At 47.4% G+C, this 23,922-nt stretch overlaps 6 protein-coding genes across 6 annotated transcripts; 4 read left to right on the top strand and 2 right to left on the bottom strand.

The window, feature by feature from the left end:
• Positions 1-701: 701 nt before the first annotated feature.
• On the bottom strand, positions 702-2,742 carry EDB91DRAFT_1234101 (uncharacterized protein; the record flags this gene model as incomplete). The annotated part of the gene is given in 10 exon segments (XM_041321171.1): positions 702-835; positions 886-1,007; positions 1,059-1,125; positions 1,145-1,592; positions 1,646-1,834; positions 1,917-2,197; positions 2,247-2,353; positions 2,402-2,437; positions 2,485-2,530; positions 2,598-2,742. 10 exon segments carry the CDS (start codon positions 2,740-2,742, stop codon positions 702-704), a joined length of 1,575 nt encoding a protein of 524 aa, XP_041183000.1.
• Positions 2,743-3,305: 563 nt separating this feature from the next.
• On the top strand, positions 3,306-5,641 carry EDB91DRAFT_1099216 (clathrin adaptor mu subunit). Its single transcript, XM_041317123.1, has 10 exons — positions 3,306-3,417; positions 3,476-3,681; positions 3,764-3,876; positions 3,949-4,099; positions 4,155-4,284; positions 4,341-4,475; positions 4,545-4,705; positions 4,753-4,928; positions 4,977-5,047; positions 5,101-5,641. The coding sequence occupies exons 1-10, from the start codon at positions 3,380-3,382 to the stop codon at positions 5,264-5,266; spliced, it is 1,347 nt and encodes a 448-aa protein (XP_041182999.1). The 5' UTR covers positions 3,306-3,379; the 3' UTR covers positions 5,267-5,641.
• Positions 5,642-5,684: 43 nt separating this feature from the next.
• Positions 5,685-6,123, top strand: EDB91DRAFT_1099212 (uncharacterized protein). Its single transcript, XM_041317122.1, has 2 exons — positions 5,685-5,816; positions 5,903-6,123. Exons 1-2 carry the CDS (start codon positions 5,733-5,735, stop codon positions 6,029-6,031), a joined length of 213 nt encoding a protein of 70 aa, XP_041182998.1. The 5' UTR covers positions 5,685-5,732; the 3' UTR covers positions 6,032-6,123.
• A 1,783-nt stretch (positions 6,124-7,906) lies between these two features.
• On the top strand, positions 7,907-9,684 carry EDB91DRAFT_1234099 (uncharacterized protein; the record flags this gene model as incomplete). Its single annotated transcript, XM_041321170.1, has 2 exons — positions 7,907-9,202; positions 9,256-9,684. The coding sequence occupies 2 exons, from the start codon at positions 7,907-7,909 to the stop codon at positions 9,682-9,684; spliced, it is 1,725 nt and encodes a 574-aa protein (XP_041182997.1).
• Positions 9,685-13,333: 3,649 nt separating this feature from the next.
• On the bottom strand, positions 13,334-16,396 carry EDB91DRAFT_1234097 (uncharacterized protein; the record flags this gene model as incomplete). Its single annotated transcript, XM_041321169.1, has 10 exons — positions 13,334-13,995; positions 14,144-14,212; positions 14,290-14,464; positions 14,567-14,746; positions 14,808-14,904; positions 14,954-15,129; positions 15,178-15,310; positions 15,365-15,593; positions 15,643-15,844; positions 15,899-16,396. 10 exons carry the CDS (start codon positions 16,394-16,396, stop codon positions 13,334-13,336), a joined length of 2,421 nt encoding a protein of 806 aa, XP_041182996.1.
• A 672-nt stretch (positions 16,397-17,068) lies between these two features.
• EDB91DRAFT_1333078 (uncharacterized protein) lies at positions 17,069-20,031 on the top strand (the record flags this gene model as incomplete). Its single annotated transcript, XM_041325418.1, has 10 exons — positions 17,069-17,631; positions 17,709-18,054; positions 18,105-18,461; positions 18,509-18,559; positions 18,602-18,662; positions 18,693-18,877; positions 18,930-19,106; positions 19,127-19,243; positions 19,289-19,596; positions 19,668-20,031. 10 exons carry the CDS (start codon positions 17,069-17,071, stop codon positions 19,801-19,803), a joined length of 2,301 nt encoding a protein of 766 aa, XP_041182995.1. The 3' UTR covers positions 19,804-20,031.
• Between the last annotated feature and the right edge of the window lie 3,891 nt (positions 20,032-23,922).

Raw genomic sequence — 23,922 nt, 5'->3', positions numbered from 1 at the left:
GAGGTGTTAGGGCTCCGATACTTCAAGCTTCGTTTACGTCTGTGCACTGCCTCGCAATACTAACGTGCAGTGGGTTTTGCAGTGTTGGCCGCACTCCAAGCCTCGCGAAAAATCCAATCAGTCGCTGACGTCGAACACATCTGTTGCTCAATCAGGGCGAAACCTTGGGCATGGACGATACCACTTCGCCACTGCAGCTATGTCCGGATAGTGCATCAGGGCTACCATACCCAACTACGTCTCTGTCCGAATCTGGGAGAGGCCCTAATGTCAAATCCGCCTGGATGACCTCCTCGCTTATATTTCGGGGTCCTCTTAAATCAGAGTTCGGTTCCTATCATCCTTGACTAGTTCCGTCTGTCAAGAACCCTTTAGATTACTAGCACAAAGTACATACCAGTACTTGTTGAAAATGTTCTGTAGCTAGTCAGCCAATGAAAATCGTTCCTGGTTCCTAAGTAGGCCCGGCCACTACTCTGGAGCTTGAGAATGAGAAGAATATCTCCCTCGAATCCTAGTGGAGGTGTGTCAGGAAATCAACATTTCAACATAACTAACTTGAACGTATATGTTACAGACTCAAAAACATACAAGCGTCTAGCAAAACAACAACAGTCTAACTTTGGATTCGATACACAAATGGATGCTGCCCAGCATTATGCATCTTATTGTTTGTCTTCTAACCCACACGTCCATGCTTCTCATCGCGACAAGGATGAAAGGTACGCGACTTCCGTGCGCGCTGTAACCTTGATGTGTTCGGGGTCGTGCGCATATGTGCCGTTTGTGTGGCTAGCTTGACTCTGTCTCTGCGCAACGAGCGCACAGAGGGCGGCTGCATGATATTCAGAATGGAGATAGAAGGACTGATTTGGTTAGACTTACCACCAGCACCGCTCCCGTCCTTAGCCATGCCAATGTCGACATGGCTCTCCACTTCAGGGCCAACGAGCGTACGTAGTGATGCTCGTAGCTTCGCTTGGAAGTTAGGGTAGAATTCGACCAAGCTTATCGCGTCCTGGTTAGCATAAAGTCCACAGGAAAAGGGCTTTCTCTACCTTCCATCTACCCCAACACCGATCCTTTTGCCTTCATCCTTCAATCCCGCAGGAACTTTGATCCCCGCTGTCCCACAGCCGTGCACGTCCAGTATGGACCAGTATAGCTGCTACGGCCGTTCCACTCATGCGTGCGGCCCTCGATGCTATTAGAGTGCATACTTGCCTGACAATGTCCGCATCCGCGAGGGATACATGCTGTGGGGACAGCTCTAGCCGCTGTGCCAGTATTCCTTGTATCCGCCGCAGCTTTTCCTCTTGAGCTTTTATGGAACCCTGGACTGTCGCCTCCCATGCCTCTTCGATCTCACTGAGAACTGCAGTGTCCAGTCCCCATTGCTTATTCAATAAAGCCGAGGACTGACCTCCGAAGAGGAGGGGCTTCGGAGCGGCGTCGATCAAACTAAGAATTACATTTCGGGCGATTTCCCCCAGATACATTCCAGAAATGAACTTCTCGAATGCCTGGAAACCTGGGTTAATGGATTCACGGTCCAGCTTGTTGTCATATGGCGTGGTTGGCAAGGCAGATCGCTGCAAACTCACTATGAGTAGTCAGGGTGAGGGGATAGAAGGATTGAAGTTACAGAGTTGTTGAAAGCGCCCCACTCGGTATTCACAATCATTTCACCACCTGCAGCGACTGCAGGGCTGTCCCCCAGTTTTGTGATCTTGGAGACCTCTTCGACATAGGCCCCATTAGTTCCTGTTCCAAAAATAGCACCGAGGATACATCCTCCAGACGTATAAGCTCGCGACAGAAGAGCTCCAACGGTCTGCCAAAGAAATTCTCATTAGCATATACGGTCACGTGCAAAATGGAGATGAAGAAGTGCAGATGAAAGAATGTTGACTGACGTCGTTGACGAGAGCTACACACTTGACATGGATATGTTTCCGGTCAAACGCGTCTTGAAGAAGCTTTACGACATCCTTTCCTATGGCGTTCTTTGCAGAGAAACCTTTAGTCCATGTGAGAAGAACGCCGGAATCGAGGGCAGATTGCTCCACGGGGAAGGAAAACGTGAGGGCAAGGGAAACATATGGAGCGTCCTCCTCGTTGACGTGAGATGTGTGAGAGTCGTAGCTTTCGGAGGAGGCGTCCGTGAGGAAAGCGTCCACGGAGTCGGCAAGATAGTCTGGGAAAATATTGGGAGGCAGGCGCGGGGGAAAGCACAAAGGCCGCACCGAAAAGAGTTGTCACTTCGCCAGTCTTGAGCGTCTCCGAGACTTTGTATTTTTGCTGTCGGATGGAGAAGGTCTGATCGCCAAGTAAAGTGACTTCGCAAACACGACTGGTAATCCATAAGGTAGGCAGAAAATAATAAAATGTTTGTACTCACAGATTCGTTCCACCAAGATCGAGGGCAAGGAATGTTCTAGCATACTCAGTCAGATGCAGTGACATGTGGGGTGATATACATACCCTGTTTCGGAGCCGTCTGGAACGCCCTTGACAAAGGTCGGACTATCTGACGATGATTAGATCGGGAATAAGATGCAAAGTGGGGGAAACGTGCATCATCGCCATGGGACGACCATAACTGGAGAGACCATCAGAAATCTCACTAAAAAATGTTTGAGTGATCTTGAAGAGAGTTTGATCATCGACAGTGAATTGATTATGCAGGGCGTTGAGGACATCCTCCTTTGCGCTGCCATGGAGCGCGGCTGTGTGTGACATGGCAGGACAGGAGAGAAACGGACTGGCCTGGTCAAAGACAGCGTGAGGAGATATTGAATGATAGCGAAATCCGCTTTAGTAAGACGTCATTAATTCAAAAAGCAGTACGAGTTCTACTAGGCGACACTATAGCTATTGGCCTTCGGAATAACACTTATCATGCGTTCAGCCTACGTTCTTTGCTCGATGTAGCCCGCGGTGACCTCGATCTCCAAGATTTTCCGTTCGCCAGTCTCACCAACTTCAATAGCAACCTGCTTAGCCTTCGGAGTTACTTCGGATTATTTTGATGATAGTCAAAGTCTTTCTGAATGCTGTTGACGAGGTGAGCTCGCGTTATCATCGTACCATGACACCGGCCCGTGTTTAATCAGTCGCACATCGCCGAGCGTAGTAAGTAAGTAGCGTCAGAAACTTGAGCTCCGGCTCATATCGAGTTTATCTATCTCACTTTCTGAGAGTCTTCGCCTGAAAAAGATGATCTTCGTAAATGCTAAGTAACCAAAGTAGCCTGGTGAGATTCAAAGGGTCGGGACTCGGGAATCATAATGATATCCTTTTCTGGTTGAGCTCTTGAAGCAAGTACGACATGTGCGTTTCGTGGTGACATCCAAAAGTCTATTCAAATTTCATCCCCATGGCTATCGACGGTCTGATAATCCTAGATACGGCGGGGTATGTATGCTTAATCAACTTTTGTTTCTTGTTTATTGCAGTGACTGAATACACGCAGACGTCCGATCATCCAGTCCAGCTACACAACCTATCCGACAGCGTACCCCTTGCTGCACATTGAAGCCTTAAACAATGCGCTAGAAAAGGCTCCGCGTGAGGGTAGTGTCGACCCTGTCATATACGTTGGAGAACTATCGTGCTCTAGTGCGTGCTGCCATGTTGAGGTTGGGGGCATGAGATTCGTTGCAACCATTAGTGGAGATGGTGAGTAGTCATGCGACAGTTAGCTCGGTCATGAACAGCACGTTTGGTTACTCTCGGAGGAAGACTGACAATGCTCTATCAGTGGATCCTCTCATCGCATTCGCATTTCTCGACGCCTTCATTGAGATACTCCACGACTATTTCGGCGTAGTCAGTGTAGCAACTCTCAAGGACAACTTTGACATCGTATACCAGGTTCGTCGACGTCTTCTTACCCTGTCCGTTACTTGATGTTCGTTCGTATTGAATATGTATCTGGACTCTCAGCTTCTCGAGGAAACCCTCGACTCCTCTGGTCATCCGCTGACAACCTCACCGAACGCATTAAGCGATATAGTACTCCCACCTTCATTGATCTCCAAGCTTCTCGCCTCAGTATCACCGGCTACTCCAGGGGTTCCAAGCGGGAGACAAGGGGGCTAGTCATCTATTTGATTCACAAACCTTGAATTAACATTCCCTCGGCAACATAGGTTCTTTTGGGTCAAATGTTGCCAGTGGAGCTTTCGCATCACCGATACCATGGCGTAAAGCTGGGGTTCGGCATAGTCATAACGAGATCCTTTTTGACGTCGTCGAAGAAATGCGAGGCATCGTTGGCAAGTACGCTCGGAGTTCATATCAGCCCGTTTCTCCCATTGAAACCGTTCAACATACAGGAATGGAACGACGTTAGTGAGCAACGTTTTTGGTAAAATTGAGAGCAATGCGAAGCTTTCCGGGACTCCCGACCTGACATTGACATTCACGAATCCAAATGTGATGACAGATTGTGCTTTTCATTCATGTGTACGGTAAGTGGTCTTGCAAACTATGATCTGCGCAATGTCATCTCTGAACAATGATTCCTGTCTTAACTCCAGGTTACAGAAATGGACCCGCGATAATGCCTTATCTTTTATACCTCCCGAGGGGCGGTTTGTCCTTGGAGACTATCAGTATAGACCGCCACAAGGCGCGCTCATCAGCAACGTGCCCATACCACTTTCCCTCAAAGCAAATATGGACATGGGAGAGTTTGGCGGTAAAATTGATCGCCAAGCTTCATCTTACATTACTGACATCGTGCAGGAATATTCGCACTCACCTTGACATCGCGCTCGATAAAAGTGATGGAGAATGTAGAACTGAAATTATATCTCGGAGAAGATGCAACAAGCGCGCAGTGTACACTATCAAGTGCAGGTTCGGGCGTAGGATCTGTGGGAAGCGCAGATGGATCATGGGCATTTGATTCGAGAACGAAGGTACGCTTTACTGGTCGTTCGTGCTGTCCAGAGAATCACATCTTTTAGACGCTCCGATGGGAGATACTCAATATGCGGTCTTCGGGGAGCTGGATTCTTCGTGGTTCATGGACGTCAAAGTAAGCAACTATGAAATAATTTTCATGAATCTGCGGTGCTTAACGGTGTCCAGAATCAAGGCTCCGCGTCCAGCACATGCGTTCCAAATACGCTTCGAGATACCTTCCTACAGTTTCTCTTCGCTCAAGGTTGATCAGTTACGGCTCTCGAGCGAGACGTACAAAATGTACAAGGGAGTTCGGATGCGCAGCAAGGGATCGATCGAGTGGAGATGGTAACCAACGTGGGGTCCTGCGTGCTCCCTGCATTCCCAAGAGTTGCAGTGTCGCTTGAGAGCTCCGCGAAAGGTTCCTTTGTTTACAAGGATGGGTTATACTCGTCTGCAAACAGCGAATCGTTTACACTCTTTCACTTCATATTTCACTTTTTTGATGACAGAAGAACCACACGTAACTTGCAAGCCATGCGACGAGATGCTCTCGTCGCATATGAACACAGGAAGGAGCATCATCATGTCTGATTCTGATTCAGAGCGGTTACACAGGGCTGATACATCTATCCGTCTGAAGAAAGGCGGGAGTGAATCGTGATTATGGAAGGTATCTGGTAACTCGACATGATTTTATGCATGAGTGCACAACCGCGTTTGCTTGATTGCATGTCAGTTGTAAGGCACGTGTATATAGGCAACTAGGTAATGTATCAGTGGCTTGGAGAAATTTGTCTTATTCTTGGACTACTTTGATGCATATATACATAATGACATTTTGGGTTGGGTTCATTGCCGTTGTCAGACTTATCGTCGTCCCCCCCATCTTCATCAACAATGTAATTAACCATGAATTCTGGATGATGGCATTATTGTTGAGGATGATGATTGAAATATACCATTTGGGTGCTCGTCGCTTCTGAAGACGGGAAAGGCCTTGCATGTAAAGTACTTCCGATCATCAGAAGTAACGTTGGGTGCTGGAGGCCTGAGAGCTTTGCAGGGAATTTGGAGAATTGGAAGTAGATCTTATGTATCATGCGCAAGAAATTAACATCGTCAGGGGGAGGGACGAGCATGATAGAAAAAAACCCAAGGTGAGACAAGAGAATAGGAACTCGCTGACCTTGATCGGTTTGGAGGTCGTCATTGTGTACCTACTGCATATACTTATGTTTGGGAAAGCATTAGGTATACGATGTTCTCTTGGCCATGAGTCTCGTTCCTGCAAATTTGGGCATTTCTGAGAATGTTCGAGTACTGGCAATAGTCAAATGCTCGAGCTCTCGATTGCACTCAGAGGAGGCGTTGATCAGTAGCGAGAAGATGAAATACCGCATAACCTCGGGGATTATCTGTACACCCTGTATATCTGACATCAATACTCGCGACTCCCAACAACAACGCCTATCATGAGGCTGTATGCGCGTGGAAGATGGCAACTATCTTTTGAGCACACGTTAGTCACTGATCAGTGAACTGATTTGAACCGCAGAGCAAGTCTTAAAGCTTATGTAAGGTGCTAATAAGTTTTAATGTTCGAAACAAGCGAGATTGTCACTTTCCCGTCCTTGTCAATATCTTACTTATGTATAGACATTGGCTCTCTCAAGCAGTGGTTGGGGGTCTGACCAAACGAATGTGCTCAGCCGAAGCTGATCCGACGAAGCTGATCACTCTCGCTTCCTATACTTGTTTGCTTTTCTGCCCTTGTGGGAACTTCTGAATCACGCGCTTACTTGCGAAAACCAGGGGATTGCCAGGGCACAAGCTGGGATAAGTGAATAAGTGGATTTACACGAGGTGCCAGTAAGTTTTAATTTTCGAAAGAAGTGAGTACTGATGCCAATAAAAGTATCAAGCACGTCGTCGACTCTGATCAGACCAAGATGATGCAGCCTGGGTTGAATGACGCTCTTAAGATACGTCCGCCTAAACAGATATCATAAATTCATAATATAGCAAGGAACACCCCATGCCATCATGGACCCTAGGCCTCATGCATGCACCCACCTCCGCACTTGGTCAATTATACCATCGTCTTCGAATCGAACTGAAATTCAACATTAGAGTAACTGTCTTCAAGTTCCGCCACGAATTCTCTAAGCAGTTATAGTACTCTATAGTACTACGCTCATCATCGCTTATATTATCTGGCATTGGATTTTTTCCGTGGTTTCCTTGGATCTACTGTGGTTCTGTCTGCCTTGGATTGAGCCAGTGCGGGTCCACCCGAAACGCCAGCAATACGTTTGTGTTCGACTGTCAAGACTGTCCAAAGCCCCTCAAAGCCCCCACTAACATGGGAGTCGGGGAAAAATTTGGCTCACTCGAGCTCACTCGCCTATCATGAGGCTGTATGTCGTGCACCGAAGATGGCAACTATATCTTCTGACGAAAATCATCTGATTGCTTCGAAGTTCGCTGTTGACCAGGAACAGGAACCCGCTTACATGCAAACGAGGTCACGGGTGCTCGGAGCGCTGTCATTCTCGCCTTCGCGACCTGTTTTCGTCTTTTCTTCAAGAACCGCGTTCGCCCGTTTCTTGCCTCTTGTACAATGACACGCTCGTTTTTGGTAATACTGATAATTCTATCCAGCGCCTTCCTTGACAGACACAGGGATTTAACGCACAAGACGCCCACTCTTCACACGATAGTGGACAGAAGCCACCGATCAGAATGGTTCATAAAACACACTGGTGGCCCACTCTCAAGTATATTTTGACAGTGATATTCCTACAGACAATCCGGTGGGACATCTTCAGTCAAGCATATAAGGAATTGATGCTGATTTCTTCAATGATAATCAGCCGATAAAACTTCATGCATTTGCACACGGGCTCTCAGCTGGCATGTAAGTGCAACTAAGTGGACCATTGGGTTTTATTTTCTCATTCATTCCTTCTGCCTAGGTCTCCTACTACTGATGCACGCTGCTCAACAAGTAGCGGCAGTCAACTTCACTCAATGTCTGATTGACGTTGTGGCGAATGCGAATGCTACCCAGAATTTAACTGGTTTACTCAATGGCGACGGATACCCCGTTTCGTATGCTTCTGATACGGCGTCGATCAGCTACTCGCTGTGTACATCTGCCTGTGGGACTGGACAAGAACCTTTTCAGTGGTCTGTATTTTCGCAAGATTTCAGTGCATGGTTACTGCCCAACCTTGCATTGATTTCGCAGCTTCCCTTTGGGGCACAGTACAGGCTTGACAATCTCATGTCTGCTGTGCTTAACCGTTGGGTCACCGGCACTTGCTGGGTACTCTTTATTCATCACGCTCCTCAATTCTCGCTGGATTACCCAGCAATTTCGTCAATCGGCGAATTACCCCAATTCCCGTTCGTGGTCGCTATCTTGAGCAGCCTGCAGCAAGTCCCACTAAGACTCCATCTTGATCGCGTCCCCTCTCTCCTTGTCCTTCCGGAAAACGACTGCTGGTGGAAATATTTCTCTGAATTGGTGGACTACACACACACGTGGTCAATTGCGTCCGCAACCTCCATCGCTTGGGTCATTGTTGCCTACATCGTGAATGTAGCCAACTCACCAGCGGATCTGTTTTCAAATTCTATAGCCGACGGTGATCCCACTGGCTCACTGTGGCTGTGGTTGATTCCAATAGTCGCCGGATGGCTGCAGCTCTCCCCCAAATGCGATTACGATCGCTTGCAAACGGCTTATGATCGTGCCGACCGACATGCGCACCCAGGACCAGCAGGTGCTCGTATGAGAACGCCACCTGCGTTCACACGAAGACCTTTAACAATCACTGCTAAGGAGAAGGATGTGATGTCTCCAGACGAACTCCTTACCCCTCCAGTGTTTAATTACTCGCGTTCGCTGCCATGGGCGTCTACAGCCAACGCGATCTCCCTGATGTTCGAGGTAGCATCAGAAAAGGCTGAATGCCGTATTCCCGTTCGTTCTGGGAGCGAATGGGTCGAGTCCGACACTTCCGAGTCCATCCACCCCAGCAATCGATGTGGGTCCTCCGAGGAAATCGCCAGGTACTGTGCAGAGCCCTACTGTGCAGAGCCCTATGGTGCAGAGTCATTGGGTGCAGAGCCCTATGGTGCAAAGCCATTGGGTGCAGAACCCAGCCATTGGGCACCTGGCGTATTCACAAGAATGGCCATCGCTTCATGCGCTTCGCTCATATTGCAATGGGGAACGGTCGGATCAGCGTTTATAGCGGCATGGTTCACTCCTACGACAGTGCGTTTACTTGATATACGTGATATGTGGTCGGGTTGGCTAACTTCAGGCAGCGCATGGGGTGTCGATCTCTGAGTTACCTCCTCTACGGAGCCATATCGACCTTAATTTGGATGATGCTTCTGACGTCCAGTATTCTCGCGCACTACGCCGCAGGTTATTCCCATCGACCGTCGCTATCTTCACGCATTGCTCTAGCATTGTCGCACGGGCTGCGAAGGATGGGCAAAATATTAGCCATTGCAAACTCCATCTGGGTGGTGGTGGCGTGCATTTTCGTGTATTCCAGCTTCTACGATACATGCTACTGCAATTCCAGCGTGGTTAGTAGGGGAACGGGTGCATACGATGTGATCATCGAAACTGCACCCCAAGCTGCAGTTCTTAGGGCTGCTTGGATTGGCGCCGTTGCGATGGCATGTATCTCAGCATTAGTATTTCTTGGTGTCATGAATCTTTTATCGGACAGACTTCCGTTGTAGGGGCCGATATTTCTTGCAAGGTCATACCCGTTATCCCATTCGTCTTGAACATTATTTCTTATCACTCCTTTTATTCAACTTGAAGTACCCTTGATTCCACCCACCTCGGTGTCACTGTATCCATATTTGATTTGCATATCACTTGCTTGTCACATTCTACCTTTTGCCAAGTTGTTCGTTGTCTTTGGTGGCATATTGTTGTTTCAAAAATTGTTATATATAGGGCACGCAGATTCTTGCGATCATGTTCTAAGTTTATACTAATAGGGAGCAGCCTCACGTCCTGCCAACTTATGATCCAGGAATGAAATCAACAGCATTCCGGAGGAGGTTTAAACGGACGTATAAGTATGGACTTCATACATCTATGTCAGTAGATTGAGCAGTGATTAATCCAAACACCCTAAACTCCTGCAGCTCCATCCACCTACATTCGCAGTGGCTGAGGGCTAGCATTCGCACTTTGGATGTTGAGTACCGTACATTCGCTAACCTTGTTCCAGTTCAGCATGCTCCAGAGCTCCTTCGTATATTTCTCCTTGCCCCACACTCCGTGGTCGAGAAGTCAGTAATGCTCGTGAATACTGACACAGAATAGGGGATAGATCCTTTCACCCAAGTAACGGAGGCTCCTCGTAGAAGGGCCAGACGCCTGCTATATTGGCTTGCTATCATAAAAAGAACGCGCGCCATCCTGGCGGCTGCGCGGCGATGAGTGTAGCGTTCGTACAGGGGCGGAGGGGTGCGGTGGTGCAAGGCCCTGCGGCGTGCCTGACGTGGGAAATGTTGGTGCTACTAGCCAAAAAAGCCCTGTGTTCAAGTGCGTTGGCTGTGGGCCGTCGCGGAACCTGCTCTCATGAAGGTTGATCAGTTGCGACTCTCAAACGAGACGTACAAGTTGTACTACAAGGGAGTTTGGACGCGCAGCAAGGGATGAACCGAGTGGAGATGGTAGCTAGCGTAGGACCCTGGCCGCTCCCTATAGAAACTAGACACTCAGTCTCGATGGAACGGACTATATTAAGTACCTAGACACTATTAACACTGATACAAATGTGCGTTAGTGTCTAGTTGTAGTAGCGGGATAATGAAACGGACGTACCCTCAGTCTCGATGGAACGGACTGAGGGAAGAGGCGATACAAAGAGAGACAAGTATATATAAGAGTCTGGTTTGAATTCCTGTCAATGATCAATCGATCACACTCCGCTAGGACGCGTCGCGTCGCGTCACATGCACTCATGCACCAACAGATCCCCTTGTTTACAGCGATAATTAAGTCATACTCCGAGTCTGCAAACAGCAAACAGTCACATTCTTTCACTTCATGTTTCACTTTCTGATGACAGAAGAACCGTATGCAACTTGCAGGACGTACAACGAAATGCTCTCGAAAATTGACGCAGCGGCATGGATGATAAGAAAAAGTATGGACACTCGCATTCTAAGTCGGAAAAGACGTGCGTGATGACGAATTGCTCCGTAGTAGCCTAAGTACCTTCGAATCCGTACGCTGGTTTGCTTCTGAAAATTGGACCTTTATCGACTTTAGCTGCTTTGGCACATACATTTTGAGTCTGTTTCAGTACTAGGGCTCAGCGTTGCCGCTCGGGCGGTTCGATCATTTAAATAACGTCGTGGCGGCTCCTGTGACAGGTTCGATATCGGATATACCGACTCATCACGACATAACCTAACGCACGTCGTAGCAGGCTCTACTCCCTGTAAGCTCTGCAACCACCGACAGCAGCCTCAAGGTTATGGCTGGCAGTCCTCGGTCGTCGAGTTTTTCGGAGTAGTATTCTGTGAAATTCGCTGAATAGTCTGTGCGCCGGGTACATAGGGCTCCGACGCATTCATCCATCAAGACGACTCTGAAGAAAGGCGGGAGAGATTCTGGAAATCGTTTGGTAAGCCAACATGACTTTATATGCATGGTGACCACGGAATGCACGACCGTGTTTGCTTGATTCGTCAACTGCAACAAACTAGTAAGCTGTAAACTGGGAGCACATGCTTAACAAGCGACATAGTACTCAACCTTTCATGACCTCAATTCTAGGTAATGGAAAATCGAGCCTGAGTGGCTTGGAATTCACGAAAGACAATCATCTTCTAGTTGGACGGCTTTGATGTATTAAAATGACATTGCTATGGGCTGTGTTTGTCGTCATCGTCAGACCCTGCCCCATCTTCATCAGCAATGTCATTAACCATTGATGTCGTGGATGATGGCATTGTTGTTGAAGATAATGATCGACATATCTAAGTAAACGAGCATTTGCGTGCTCGTCGCTTCTGAAGACTTGAAAGGCCTTGCTTGTGTAACGTTTCCGGTCATCGGAAGTAACGTCGGGTGTGTAGGTTGGGTGCTGGGAGGGTGCTGGAGGCCTGAGAGCTTTAAGGAATTTGGAGAATTGGGGTTAGATCTTATGTATCGTGTGCAAGAAAGCAACATCGTCAGGAGGAGGGATTCGGAGGAACATTGACATATAATGGAACCAATGTGAGACATGAGAATAAGAGCGAGAAGGCAACAGGTCAACAATCTCGCGCTTTAAGAACAGACCTGGGTTCAGAGACTTTGAATATAGGATGAGCTCCTCGTCTGCGACAGCGAGGGGGCGAAGACCATGAGTGGGGAACTCCTCAACATCAGCCTGGAGCGTATCCTCAAGCTTCTCGGTCTTATTGCATGTGTAAAGCTCAATGATGATACCGGTCGTACCCTTTGGTGGCGCGCTTTAACTTGCTGGACGACTCTTGGTGGTAAGGGATCTCTGTTGACAGGGTTGAAGGACTTAGATGCACGTACACGAGTCAGTTAAGAAGTGCTTTTTGTGTGCTACTCCAGTTCCCGAAGTTTTCAACGAATATTGAAGTGCTTCACTGTGATGGTCCACAGTGTCATAGGTGTTGTTCGGACTCAGGCCGGTTCAATCGTTGCGCCAATATTGTACATCATGATAATCCATCGCTGACCTTGATCGTCTTGGAGGTCGTCATTGTATACCTACTACATATATGTTTGAGAAAGCATCAGGTATACGATGTTTTCTTGGCCATGAGTCTTGTTCCTGCGAATTTGGGCATTTCTGAGAGTGTTCAAGTGCTGGCAATGGTCAAAGACATCAGGAAAACCTCCGGTGTCTTTTTTTACTTAATGCCACTTAATTTCGGAGAAATGAAACCAAAACGTCACTTTTTACACTTAATGGACTTTCTCAAAAGTCAATTCAGCGTGCGCCCAATCTCACAAGTCACAATGATTCAAAAAAGTGGCAAAAGTTGAATTAAGTAAAATAAGTAAAATAAGTATTACACGGCCCATCTAGATTAAGGGGGGGGGGAAGGGGGGGGGGGGGATTTGGTGACGAGTTCTGAGGCCAGTTATGCTCGTCGAATTCTTCTTCGAGGGGGGCTCCAGTTGGCAGTTACGCTCGTCAAATTCCTCGATCGCTCGCTTGTGAGTGATGGTAGTTACGCTCGTCGAATTCCTCGATCACTCGCTTGTGAGTGGTGGTAGTTACGCTCGTCAAATTCCTCGATCGCTCGCTTGTGAGTGGTGGTAGTTATGCTCGTCAAATTCCTCGATCGCTTGCTTGTGAGTGATAGTAGGCAACGTAGTCTAGTTGTGCTCACCGAGTTCCTAAGACGCAATCTCAAATGCGTGATGGTCTGCGAATTTGTTCACGTAGAATGCTTGAAAAGCGTCATACGAATCATAGTGCTTGAGGTCGCGTGGGATGAACTGTGTTCCATAGATTGGAACAAGGTGTGCGGCGCGATAGATTGAGTCGACGTGGATGATTCCAACGAACGGTGAATTATCTGTATCAAATGAAGGCTGGACGATCCACATCCCTGTGTCTTCGTCGGGCCCATCGCTGGCTTTGTCGAACCAGCGTACTACAGCGCATGGGTACGAAATACCTTCAAATGTGAATGAAAAAAAACACATTATACGGGCTACCTCCATGCCCCCCATCCCTTCAACACCTGCATCCGTGTTAACGAACATGCAGTCATACCGGGGTGCTTCGTTTCTCCAAACGGGACAGGCACGGATGTGTTCCCGCCGCATGCCGCCAATCCCGCTGCGGTCACTGGGTGCATAAAACATTGATGACGCAGAGTTGAACACTTGAATTTTTCCATCGAATTGAGGACATCTTGCAAGCGGGATGTCAGAGGGAGCACGCTGGTCGTCTGGGTTTGCTTGCTCGAATAAGAATCGGCGGAGGAGGGTGTAGAGATGGGGGATACCAAGTTCTGTAGATAAATTAGAGATCGTGCATGCACATTTGCGTTCTGCGCAATGGGAAGGATTATATTAGAAAAGTATTCAATTGAAAATGTGAGCTAACTTACGAATCGTTTTTGCCAACTGAACGTGGGCTTGTACCAGCGTTGGGCTGTCGTCGATTTCACCCTCTTCGTTATCGCCGAGTATCGTAACGTCGGGGTTGGAAGGCAGCACCAAAAGATTGTCGTTGTCTTGGTTGGACTCGTTGGTGGCAAAAGGATCCTTATTCAAGCGCAAATGCTCTACCGCAGATATTTAGCACACGACAACACTTGAATGTACAGCGCAATAAAACTTACTTAATCTTTGAAGCATTGCAGACAGACAGGTGCCGTTCAACATTCCACGGCTCTTGAAATCCACGCGCGCTGCGGCAAGTTTATCTAAGCGCTGGTTTGTCACCAGCATTTGACCGAGTGCTTTGTAGCGACTCGATCGTCTCCACGGTTCCTTCACTGCCTTGATGTGCTTTGTCTCCGTGATTGACGAGCAAAGGCCATTCGGCGCACCATAAAGTCGGATAAGGAGGATGTAATGGGAGCACGAGTGTTGTCAAGGGAGGGAGAACGTGGAAACGACGCCGGTGGACTCAAAAATAGCCCTGTAGTGATGGAATCGGTCGAGAGCGTCCTGGATTTGATATAATGTAGATTCCGTAATGATGCTACGCCGTACGAGATAGCAGAATTCAAGGAATGCACGAAACGTGCGCACCACATCAGTTGGGACGTGGCCTTCGATGGCGGGTAAATAAACCTAGTAGATTGTTGTTAGTCTGATCAACTCGTGCAAAAATCAACTTGTGCAAAAAACTTACCTTCATAAGCGCTTTCGAATCATCACCTGTCCATTGTTTGAATCCTCGACCTTCTGGAAAGCGTCGAAGGCCTGCAAAGGAGGAAACTGCAGCAATTCTTTTATGATGTGAGTTTTGAAACATTTAATCAGGACAAATTGACCTACCTTCGGTCTATATCATCTTGAATTTTCTCTGCCTCTTTCTTACCATGTACGTGTACCAAATACTTTCCAACCCACTCGACCAAGTGATCCTTGAAGGTTCCTTTTATGAGTTGATGCAGGAGATCCGGTGCAATCAACTCATGTATATCAGCGCGAGGGAAGTCGTTTGTAAACGGCTAGAAAGGGTGAATCTCGGCTGCATTAGAGACATATATGAGACTTACAACAAGGTCGCCGACAATCCCGTACTCGTCCCACAGCGCGAGGGACGTTGCAACCTCTTCGATCAGCGCCTCCGTATGGTCACGACACCGACACAACGACTTCTCATCTAAATTCTTGCGGTTGGACATACACCTGTAGTACATTAGTAGTTAGTACTGAGGTAGAGGGCAGAGGATAAAAACACACCTGGGGCACCAGCCGCGCACTATACATGCTAGAAGAACCTGCTCTTCGTAATCTGCGATATACGGACCAAGCCCGTAAATCACACGCCGATAGTGGCCATCACCAAAGCGAACAACCTCTGGTTTGGTCATGCTCGGTCTCAGGTTCTCGAGAATCTTGGCGATGGATGAATGAAACAATTGTCGGCGATATTTCCGATATATTGCATCGGCAGCGTGCTCCTTTGTAGCTTCTCGATTGTAATTAGTACAGAACAACAGGAGGCATATGAAACTTACTTTTCGGCATAGCAAGGAAACCAACAATGGCAACGGCGTCACGATGTGCACGCCGGACGTTGTTGCGCACATTGCCAATCAATACGTATAAGGGATAGTAATCGTTCGCGCCAGTCGCCACCGAAACAGTGGTCTTATCAGATCCGAGTATAACCGGTACGAATGTTGAGCCGAGCGTATCCGGATCTTCACAAATTATGTCCTACCAAAGATTGTTAGTATGGGTCGCTAGAGAAAACAACAAAATAAAACATACGGCTTGATTCCAAGCCCAATCACCGGACATGAAGTCCTGCCATTGTCGTTTGTCGCCGTCAGCTGAGTACTCACGGAAAGGGCGGTAATCCATCTCTTTTTCGTAGTCGGGATTTCCCAACATATTCCGAATCACCTCATGGGGGTCACGGTACCACACATCATGAGACTGGTCCATCCAGGGTGGTACATCGCTTGTTGGCTTCTCCCCAGTGTACCGTACCTTGAACGATTGCCATTTGACATCGCCTAATGGTGTATTGTCGATCGTTCTATGCAAGTCGCGGCAGTCTGCGAACGGCGGCTTGTCGTCGTATTTCAGGAGGGTTGCGGCCCAAAGATCCAATAAAATGTTGATATCCCCGGCGGACATTTGGTTGCGCGCATACAGAAACTCCGCAGTCTCAAACTCGACACGATCCCGGTACGGAGTCCAGTCGTCGGGCGACTTGTCTGGAGGTGGCGCTGGAGGTGCACCATCTTCAAGGAAGTGTCCCATTGCATCACATGGACACGCTGATATCAATTCTGGTTAGTTGCAACACAACAGAAAGCTTCAAAGAACGTACCGTTTAGTTTAGGGTGATAGTTACGGTATAATCTATCACCTGGCCCGAAAAAAACAGTGTCTACGTCGACCAGATTGTTGGACTTGTCAAATGCCTGTCCCGGGTCAGACAAACCTGCTGGAAGGTCATTATTGTCCGCAGGGTAGTCGTTGTCGCCTGCGGGAGGGTCATTGGCTGGTAGTTCGGGCTCGTCTTCGACTGTGACAGTATGCGAGACAGTGGCTTGTCTAAACGTTGGGTGGGAAACGTTCCAGTGCTTTTTGCGCCCTCCTTGAGTCTTGAAGTAGCGAGCACAGTGTAAGTAGCCGCATGGAATTTGAAGTGCGTTGTGGTCCTTGCGCATACTCTGAGACATCCCAGCTGGAAGATAAACGACACGAGCACTCGACAATTGCTGGTGGAGAGGCGCTGGGGGTGTGTAATACTAAAAGTAAGTTCAAATCAGACATATTTCAACAGATGCCGATTAGTGAGCAAGCGCCACAGGCAGCGCCCATTGGGGTGAGACTTATGAGTTTTTTCAACCAACTTCTGTTACTTCCTTCTTGCTCCAGCAAAAGTACCATCCCTCCACCCCCAAGTCGCCCATCTGCCCAGTCACAATGTCTTCCACAGAAGCTTCCCGCCGTACCCGTGCATCGAATGCAACCGCCAGACCTGGAAAAATAGTGCTCGACGCACAAACCAAGAGGCGCACCAAGGCACAGAAGGCTGCTGACGATCTTGCCGTTAAAGAAGCCAAAGAAGCCAAAGAAGCGGCGGTCCAAAAGGGAGTTGAGCGCCTTGCTGGTATGCAGGTTGAGATGGAGAAGGTACAGAAGGAGTTACTCACCAACAAGGCGACTCCTGTTCGGCCCAAGCCAAAGGCTCGAAAGGCGACAAAGGCTACTGTAAAGGGAGGTGACAATTGCACTGATAGTGTATTAGATGACGTACCAGACGCTGATGTGGCAGAGGATGCTGCTGAGCCCGTGGATCATGGAACCTCGGGGAAAGGGAAGAAAACTGCTAAGAGAAGTGGAAAGAAATTGATCAGAGACGCTATCAGCAATGTGCAAAAGAAAATCAGCGAGTCAACGTTGATTGCAGAAGGCGATATCAATATCAATAGCATTGACGATAAGCCTAAGGCACGTGCTGATGGGAAAGGCTCCACGCCATCATCGTAAGATTTAGTTCTCCCACCACCACAATGTTGCTCCTAACTGAATCGACACTCTATTTTCTCAATCTTACATATAGCATCAACGCGACCACTCAGAAATTCGCACTAGGTGGCCGAGTGACCAACTGGGTCTCGGGGGTCAGGCCTGGACAGTTGGAGTCAGTATCCCACCAATCATCCCGCCAATCCAGCACTTCAACCCGAGCACCTCCAACGTCAATTTTCTCGCATGACACTGCTTCCTCAGCAGCAACCTCGGCTGCTCAGCCTCGGACTCAGACTCACATCCCCCCGCCCCCAACTCAAGTTGCTGATTGTATCCCAGAAGATGCCCTTACTGGTGGCTTTGCGGATGAGATTGACGATTCATTGGAGCGTGAGGCTGCTTGCCTGGATAGCAAGCAAAAGAAGGGGAAATCTAAGGTAATTGACCATGAATAATTGGTGCAGTCCGCTAACAATTTTCTTCACAGGTAGCCTCAATTTTTGACGAGGACTCAGACTGCGGCGGGCCCAAGGCTCCCTTCACACAAATACCATCAATAGAATTCGACTCGGACGATGAGCTCATGGATTCATTCACGCAAGAGGATGAAGACTTGCAGGAGCCTAAGGCTCCATTCACACAGATGGACGATCGCATAGCCACGGCGGCCCTCAAGCGGAAGGCAAGTGTCGATTCTGTCTCAGACGATGACGAGCAGTCCCAGTGGTCCATGGACATCGATCGTGACGATGTTGAAGATTTGATCGAGGACTTCGATAGTGAACCGCCACAGGCTAACCCTATCGTAGTGAAAAAGGAGAAGGTTTTGCGCATGACGACTTCGGTAAGTACCCTTGGAACTCAATAGTGTTTATTCTGACACTTATATAGACATCTGCGACCACCTCTAATGCCGACATCAAGCCGCCTGCTCCAAAAAAGGTCAAAGTTGAATCTTCCAGGACTCCACATGCCCAAGCCTAGGCTCCTGCCCGAAAACGCCAGCCGAACGTGGATACTGCACCAGAGCACATGAAATCACGCGGTGCGTATCGTACGGCTGACTTGCCTCCAGCGATGCAAGCGGACCAGCGCTGGGCCAAGACATTCCTCCCTACCATAATGATGTGGGCGGGAAGCTACGAAGACATCTGGAGCATTCCAGATGACGTACTGCTCCATCATGTCCAGCTCGTTTTCAACGTGGTATATCACGAACTCAAGATTGTCATTGTTCACGGCGGTGTGGTACATTTACTCGTAAGTTCGCCGATTTATGTCTAGCATTAACTGATGTTATATCTTCGATTAGACTGCACAGCGTATTTCAGAATGGCGGAGTAATTTTGGTTCAACGGCCATTGTGATAATCATCAACTTCTTGGCACGCAATTCCGACTGCGACTCCAGCGAACTCGCATCCTCCCTTCTTGCCAGCTGGGCGTTTTATACGAGGACCCCGATAATATCAACCCCCTCACAGCATATCGTTCACCGTTCCTACTGCAGCTGTATGGTAGAGCGCACCTCAGCGCCATCAATGGTTATGTGGAGATTCCTTCCCTCGACTTGGGAGCACTTGCAACGATCGGGACGTCACGCGTTCTTGCCCTTTCTGCTGTGGCGGTGAGTTTAATTTTAAATGCTTTAATCGCACTCATTTTTTTTCAGCTCGAGCGTGCTCTTGGTATGATCTCCCGCAAGGAACTCAAAGTCGAAGAGATCCTGTTGTCTGCGTCGAGAGGAAAGTTTACGATCAAGCTTCCCAAGGTCCTTAACAAGGCTACAGGGAAAAAGACCAATGCACCATTCTTATTTTTGGCAGCTCGCTGGTCCAAAGCTACTAATTCGTACATCAAGTCTATTTCTAGCAAACCCACTGGCTACGTGGAGGCTATGGTAAAAATGGCACGCGCTATTTTACAGGATGTTGCTGAAACATCGGGCTCGCTCAACGACTACGAATCGGACGAGGACGAGTGTGCTATGATCTGTAAGTTTTATTTATTCCGACTTCGTCTCGCTGACATCATATACTACATTGCTGCAGGATTTGTCTTCGAGTCGTTGTACCGCTGCCGCCGCCCTACAGTAGATATATGTCGCCGCGATCATCGCTTTTGCCCCACCTTTTTCTCCTTATGTTCGAATGGCTCCCAACTTTTCATTTTTGGGAGTCTGCTTAATCTACGCTTATTTCTACTTGTATGCCCCCCTTTCAATAACAATTGTGCCGCTTTGTCTGCTTTTTGTCTGCTTTTTTAAGCGAAATAAGTGTTGAAAAAGCGAATCTCCAGATATTGAGTGGGCTTTTTTAAGTGGCTCACGCTTTTCTCTCAAATGACTTATCGGTCGCTTTTCATGAAATTAAGTGACAAATAAAGTGAGATAAGTAACTTGTGGTTTTCCTGATGGACTCGGACTCTTGATTGCACTCAGAGGAGGCGTTGATGAAATGCCGCATAACCTTGGAGATTATCTGTACGTACATCCTGTATATCTGACATTACGACTCCCGGCAACAACATTGGCTCAATAAGGCTGTACCACGCTGTGCGTTGAAGATGGCAACTATCTTTCGACCACAAGTCACATCTGTGTTTGAAGAGCCCCTTCAGTGAATTCACCCGTCTCAGACGGGCAGCCGGGCGTGACAATGTACCAATAGAGACGGGCCACCCGGTGCCGGCCCATGGCAATAATTGTACCATGTTAGACGAGTGGGCCGAGGGGGTGGAGTGTCCAAGGCAAACGGATGGGCCGGGTGTATATAGTATAGATGGTAGTATAGCAATGTACTATATAGGAAATTATGAATAGTAGTAGTGAATCCAGTGTGTGATAGATGAGTGGGCCGGAGGAATGGAGTGCAATATAGACGAGTGGGCCGGGGAACTGGGGTGTGATGGAGACGAGTGGGCCGGTAAATGAGGTGCAATGGAGACGAGTGGGCCGGTACATAAGGTGCAATGAAGACGAGGGGGCCGGAGAATAGGGTGCAATTGAGACAAGTGGGCCGGTATAGCAGGTGCAATGGAGACAGGTGGGCCGGTATAGCAGGTGCAATGGAGATGGGTGGGCCGGTAAATATGGTGCAATTAAGACGAGTGGGCCGGTATAGCAGGTGCAATGGAGACGGGTGGGCCGGTATAGCAGGTGCAATGGAGACGGGTGGGCCGGTAAAGGAGGTGCAATGAGGACGAGTTGGCCGGTGTTATTGGGTGCAATGAAGACGAGTCGGCCGGTGATATGGGGTGCAATGAAGACGAGTCGGCCGGTGATATGGGGTGCAATGAAGACGAGTGGGCCGGTGATATGGGGTGCAATGAAGACGGGTGGGCCGGCATGATAGGGTGCAATGGAGACGGGTGGGCCGGCATGATAGGGTGCAATGGAGACGGGTGGGCCGGTATTATGGGGTGCAACAACGACCGGTATTTATGTAACCGGTTGCTCGTGGTAACATAGCACTCAATCCGGCGATTCCACCGGTGGTCTGATCATGTAAAATGGTTAAGATTTGACAAAGTTATGAGCCCTACAAGGGAAAGCCATAAATTTAGAGGATATTATGATATATTGTATCTAGACCATTGCAACCGGTATTTTTTGACCGGTATTTACATGACCGGTTGCTTGTGGTAACATAGCACTCAATCCGGTGATTCCACCGGTGGTCTGACCATGTAACATAGTTAAGATTTGACAAAGTTAGGAGCCTTACAGGAGAAAGTCACAAAGTCAGAGGATATATCATATCTAGACCATTGTGACTGGGATTTTTCAACCGGTAGTTATGTGACCAGTTGCTTGTGGTGACATAGCACTCAGTCCGGTGATTCCACCGGTGGCCTGACCATGTAAAATGGTTAAGATTTGACAAAGTTATGAGTCTTACAACAAGAGAAAGTGACAATTTCAGAGGATATATCATGTCTAGACCATTGTGTCCGGTATTTATGTGACCGGTTGTTTATAGTAAAACATAGCACTCAATCTGGTGATTTCACTGGTGGTCTGACCATGTAAAATGGTTAAGATTTGACAAAGTTATGAGCCCTACAAGAGAAAGCCATAAATTTAGAGGATATTATGATGTATTGTATCTAGACCATTGCAACCGGTATTTTTTGACCGGTATTTACGTGACCGGTTGCTTGTGGTAATGTAGCACTCAATCCAGTGATTCCACCAGTGGTCTGACCATGTAAAATGGTTAAGATTTGACAAAGTTATGAGCCTTACAACAAGAGAAAGTGACAATTTCAGAGGATATATCATGTCTAGACCATTGTGACCGGTATTTATGTGACCGGTTGTTTCTAGTAACAGTACTCAATCTGGTGATTTCACCGGTGGTCTGATCATGTAAAATGGTTAATATTTGACAAAGTTATGAGTGCTACAAGAAAAAGTCACAAATTCACTGGCAGAGGATATATGATATCTAGACCATTGTGACCGGTTGCTTGTGGTAACATAGCACTCAATCCGGTGATTTTACCGGTGGTCTGATCATGTAAAATGGTCAAGATTTGACAAAGTTATGAGCCTTACAAGAGAAAGCCACACATTCAGAGGATATTATGATATATTGTATCTAGACCATTGTAACTGGTATTTTTTGACCGGTATTTATGTGACCGGTTGCTTGTGGTAACATAGCACTCAATCCGGTGATTCCACCGGTGGTCTGATCATGCAAAATCATTAAGATCTGACAAACTTATGAGCCTTACAAGATAAAGCCACAGATTTAGAGGATGTTATATCTAGACCATTGTGACCGGTATTTTTGTGAACAGTTGCTTGCAGTAATATAGTACTCAATCTGGTGATTCCACCGGTAGTCTGATCATGTAAAATGGTTAAGATTTGATAAAGTTCTGAGCCTTATAAGACCAAGTCATAAATTCAAAGGATACAGTGTTGTATCAGCTTATATCTGGACCATTGTAATCAGTATTTTTGCAACCGGTTGCTTGTGGTAATGTAGCACTCAATCAGGGGATTCCATTTTGCCCCTTTGATAGGAGAGTGTTCTAGCACTGTCAAAACATATTTAGGAGTATATATTAACATATTCCACCACTTAGTTGACCCCCTGAAGGGCTACATCAAACAATATAGCATATATACATGAAAACATAACTGATAAGAACCCTCCAACACTATCAAGGATGTTATTGGTAATCAGACACTTGGGATATGTCCCATGTATATCCCTAGTCATGGTCCTAAAATTCTGGAAAGATCCCTCAAGTATTGACGGTAAGATAAGTAAAACAACATAGACTTGACATATGACAATTTACCCCTGTCACTGAAAGTCACTGACACATATCACACACACCAAAGATTTTATTAAAAATGCAGTAGTATGTATAGTAGACTACATAATGAACCTAAAATACACATTGCCCTGAAGGTAAAGTCTTTGTAGAAGAGTGTGGTGAGGAAATATTAGGATTGGTAAGTAAAAGTCCAACCACTACATATACACCAAACTGGTGAGTTTCGATGTTTTGGGCTTTTGGACTTTCCCACACTCTATTTCAGAGATATTTCACTGCCCTAGCTCTCAACTGTTAGTGGATCCTTTTATAAATCTGAGACCATGATATTGACCATGCTTAGAATATATTGCAAGCATCTGATTACTAGATTGTGTCCATTGGAGAATGTAGGCCCCTTATCAGTACACATACCCCCTTTCCCTTAGATAACAATATTATACCATATTTCTAACTGATCCTTGGGATGAGAAGTAGGTATATATGTAGTAAGGATAATATATGAGTAGTCTGGATCATTTATGCAATGGTAAAGTAGGGGAAAACACCAAAAATGTGACAACTGCAATCTTAGAAGTTTTAGCCTGTATAGAAGGATTCTGTAGGTATCCTGATGTACCAACCTGGTGTACATACTCTAAATCTGTCTAGGAATGGTCCCCATATCATTCTGCAGCTGTGTTCCTGTAGGAAAACCTTTCCCAGAGGATGGACCACCAGGAGAGGGTGAGTACACAGCATCACAAGGTTTTGTCTGTGGATGTTAAGGTCATGCTCAAAGGAAGGAGAACTCAAAGGGCTTGACTTCAGCTTGTGTGCTGCACCCCTTACCCAAGTATGTGCCCTTAATTTATGAGAGGCAGGAGGGAAGTCCAACAAAGTCCAGAGGTTTCCGGAGGTCAGACACTAGGGGAGTTCGGCGGAACTCCAGAGGTTCAAGGAAACCCAGAGTAAGACTGCTGTGGACAAGTCTGGAGTAGAAATGGAACAGAGGTAAACTACCCTAAGGTA

Source organism: Suillus paluster, assembly GCF_016628075.1.
Source record: "Suillus paluster strain FC165 chromosome Unknown EDB91scaffold_3, whole genome shotgun sequence".
Taxonomy (NCBI): domain Eukaryota; kingdom Fungi; phylum Basidiomycota; class Agaricomycetes; order Boletales; family Suillaceae; genus Suillus; species Suillus paluster.
The sequence above is the reverse complement of the archived record's forward strand: the minus strand, read 5'-3'. Positions and strand labels throughout refer to the sequence as shown.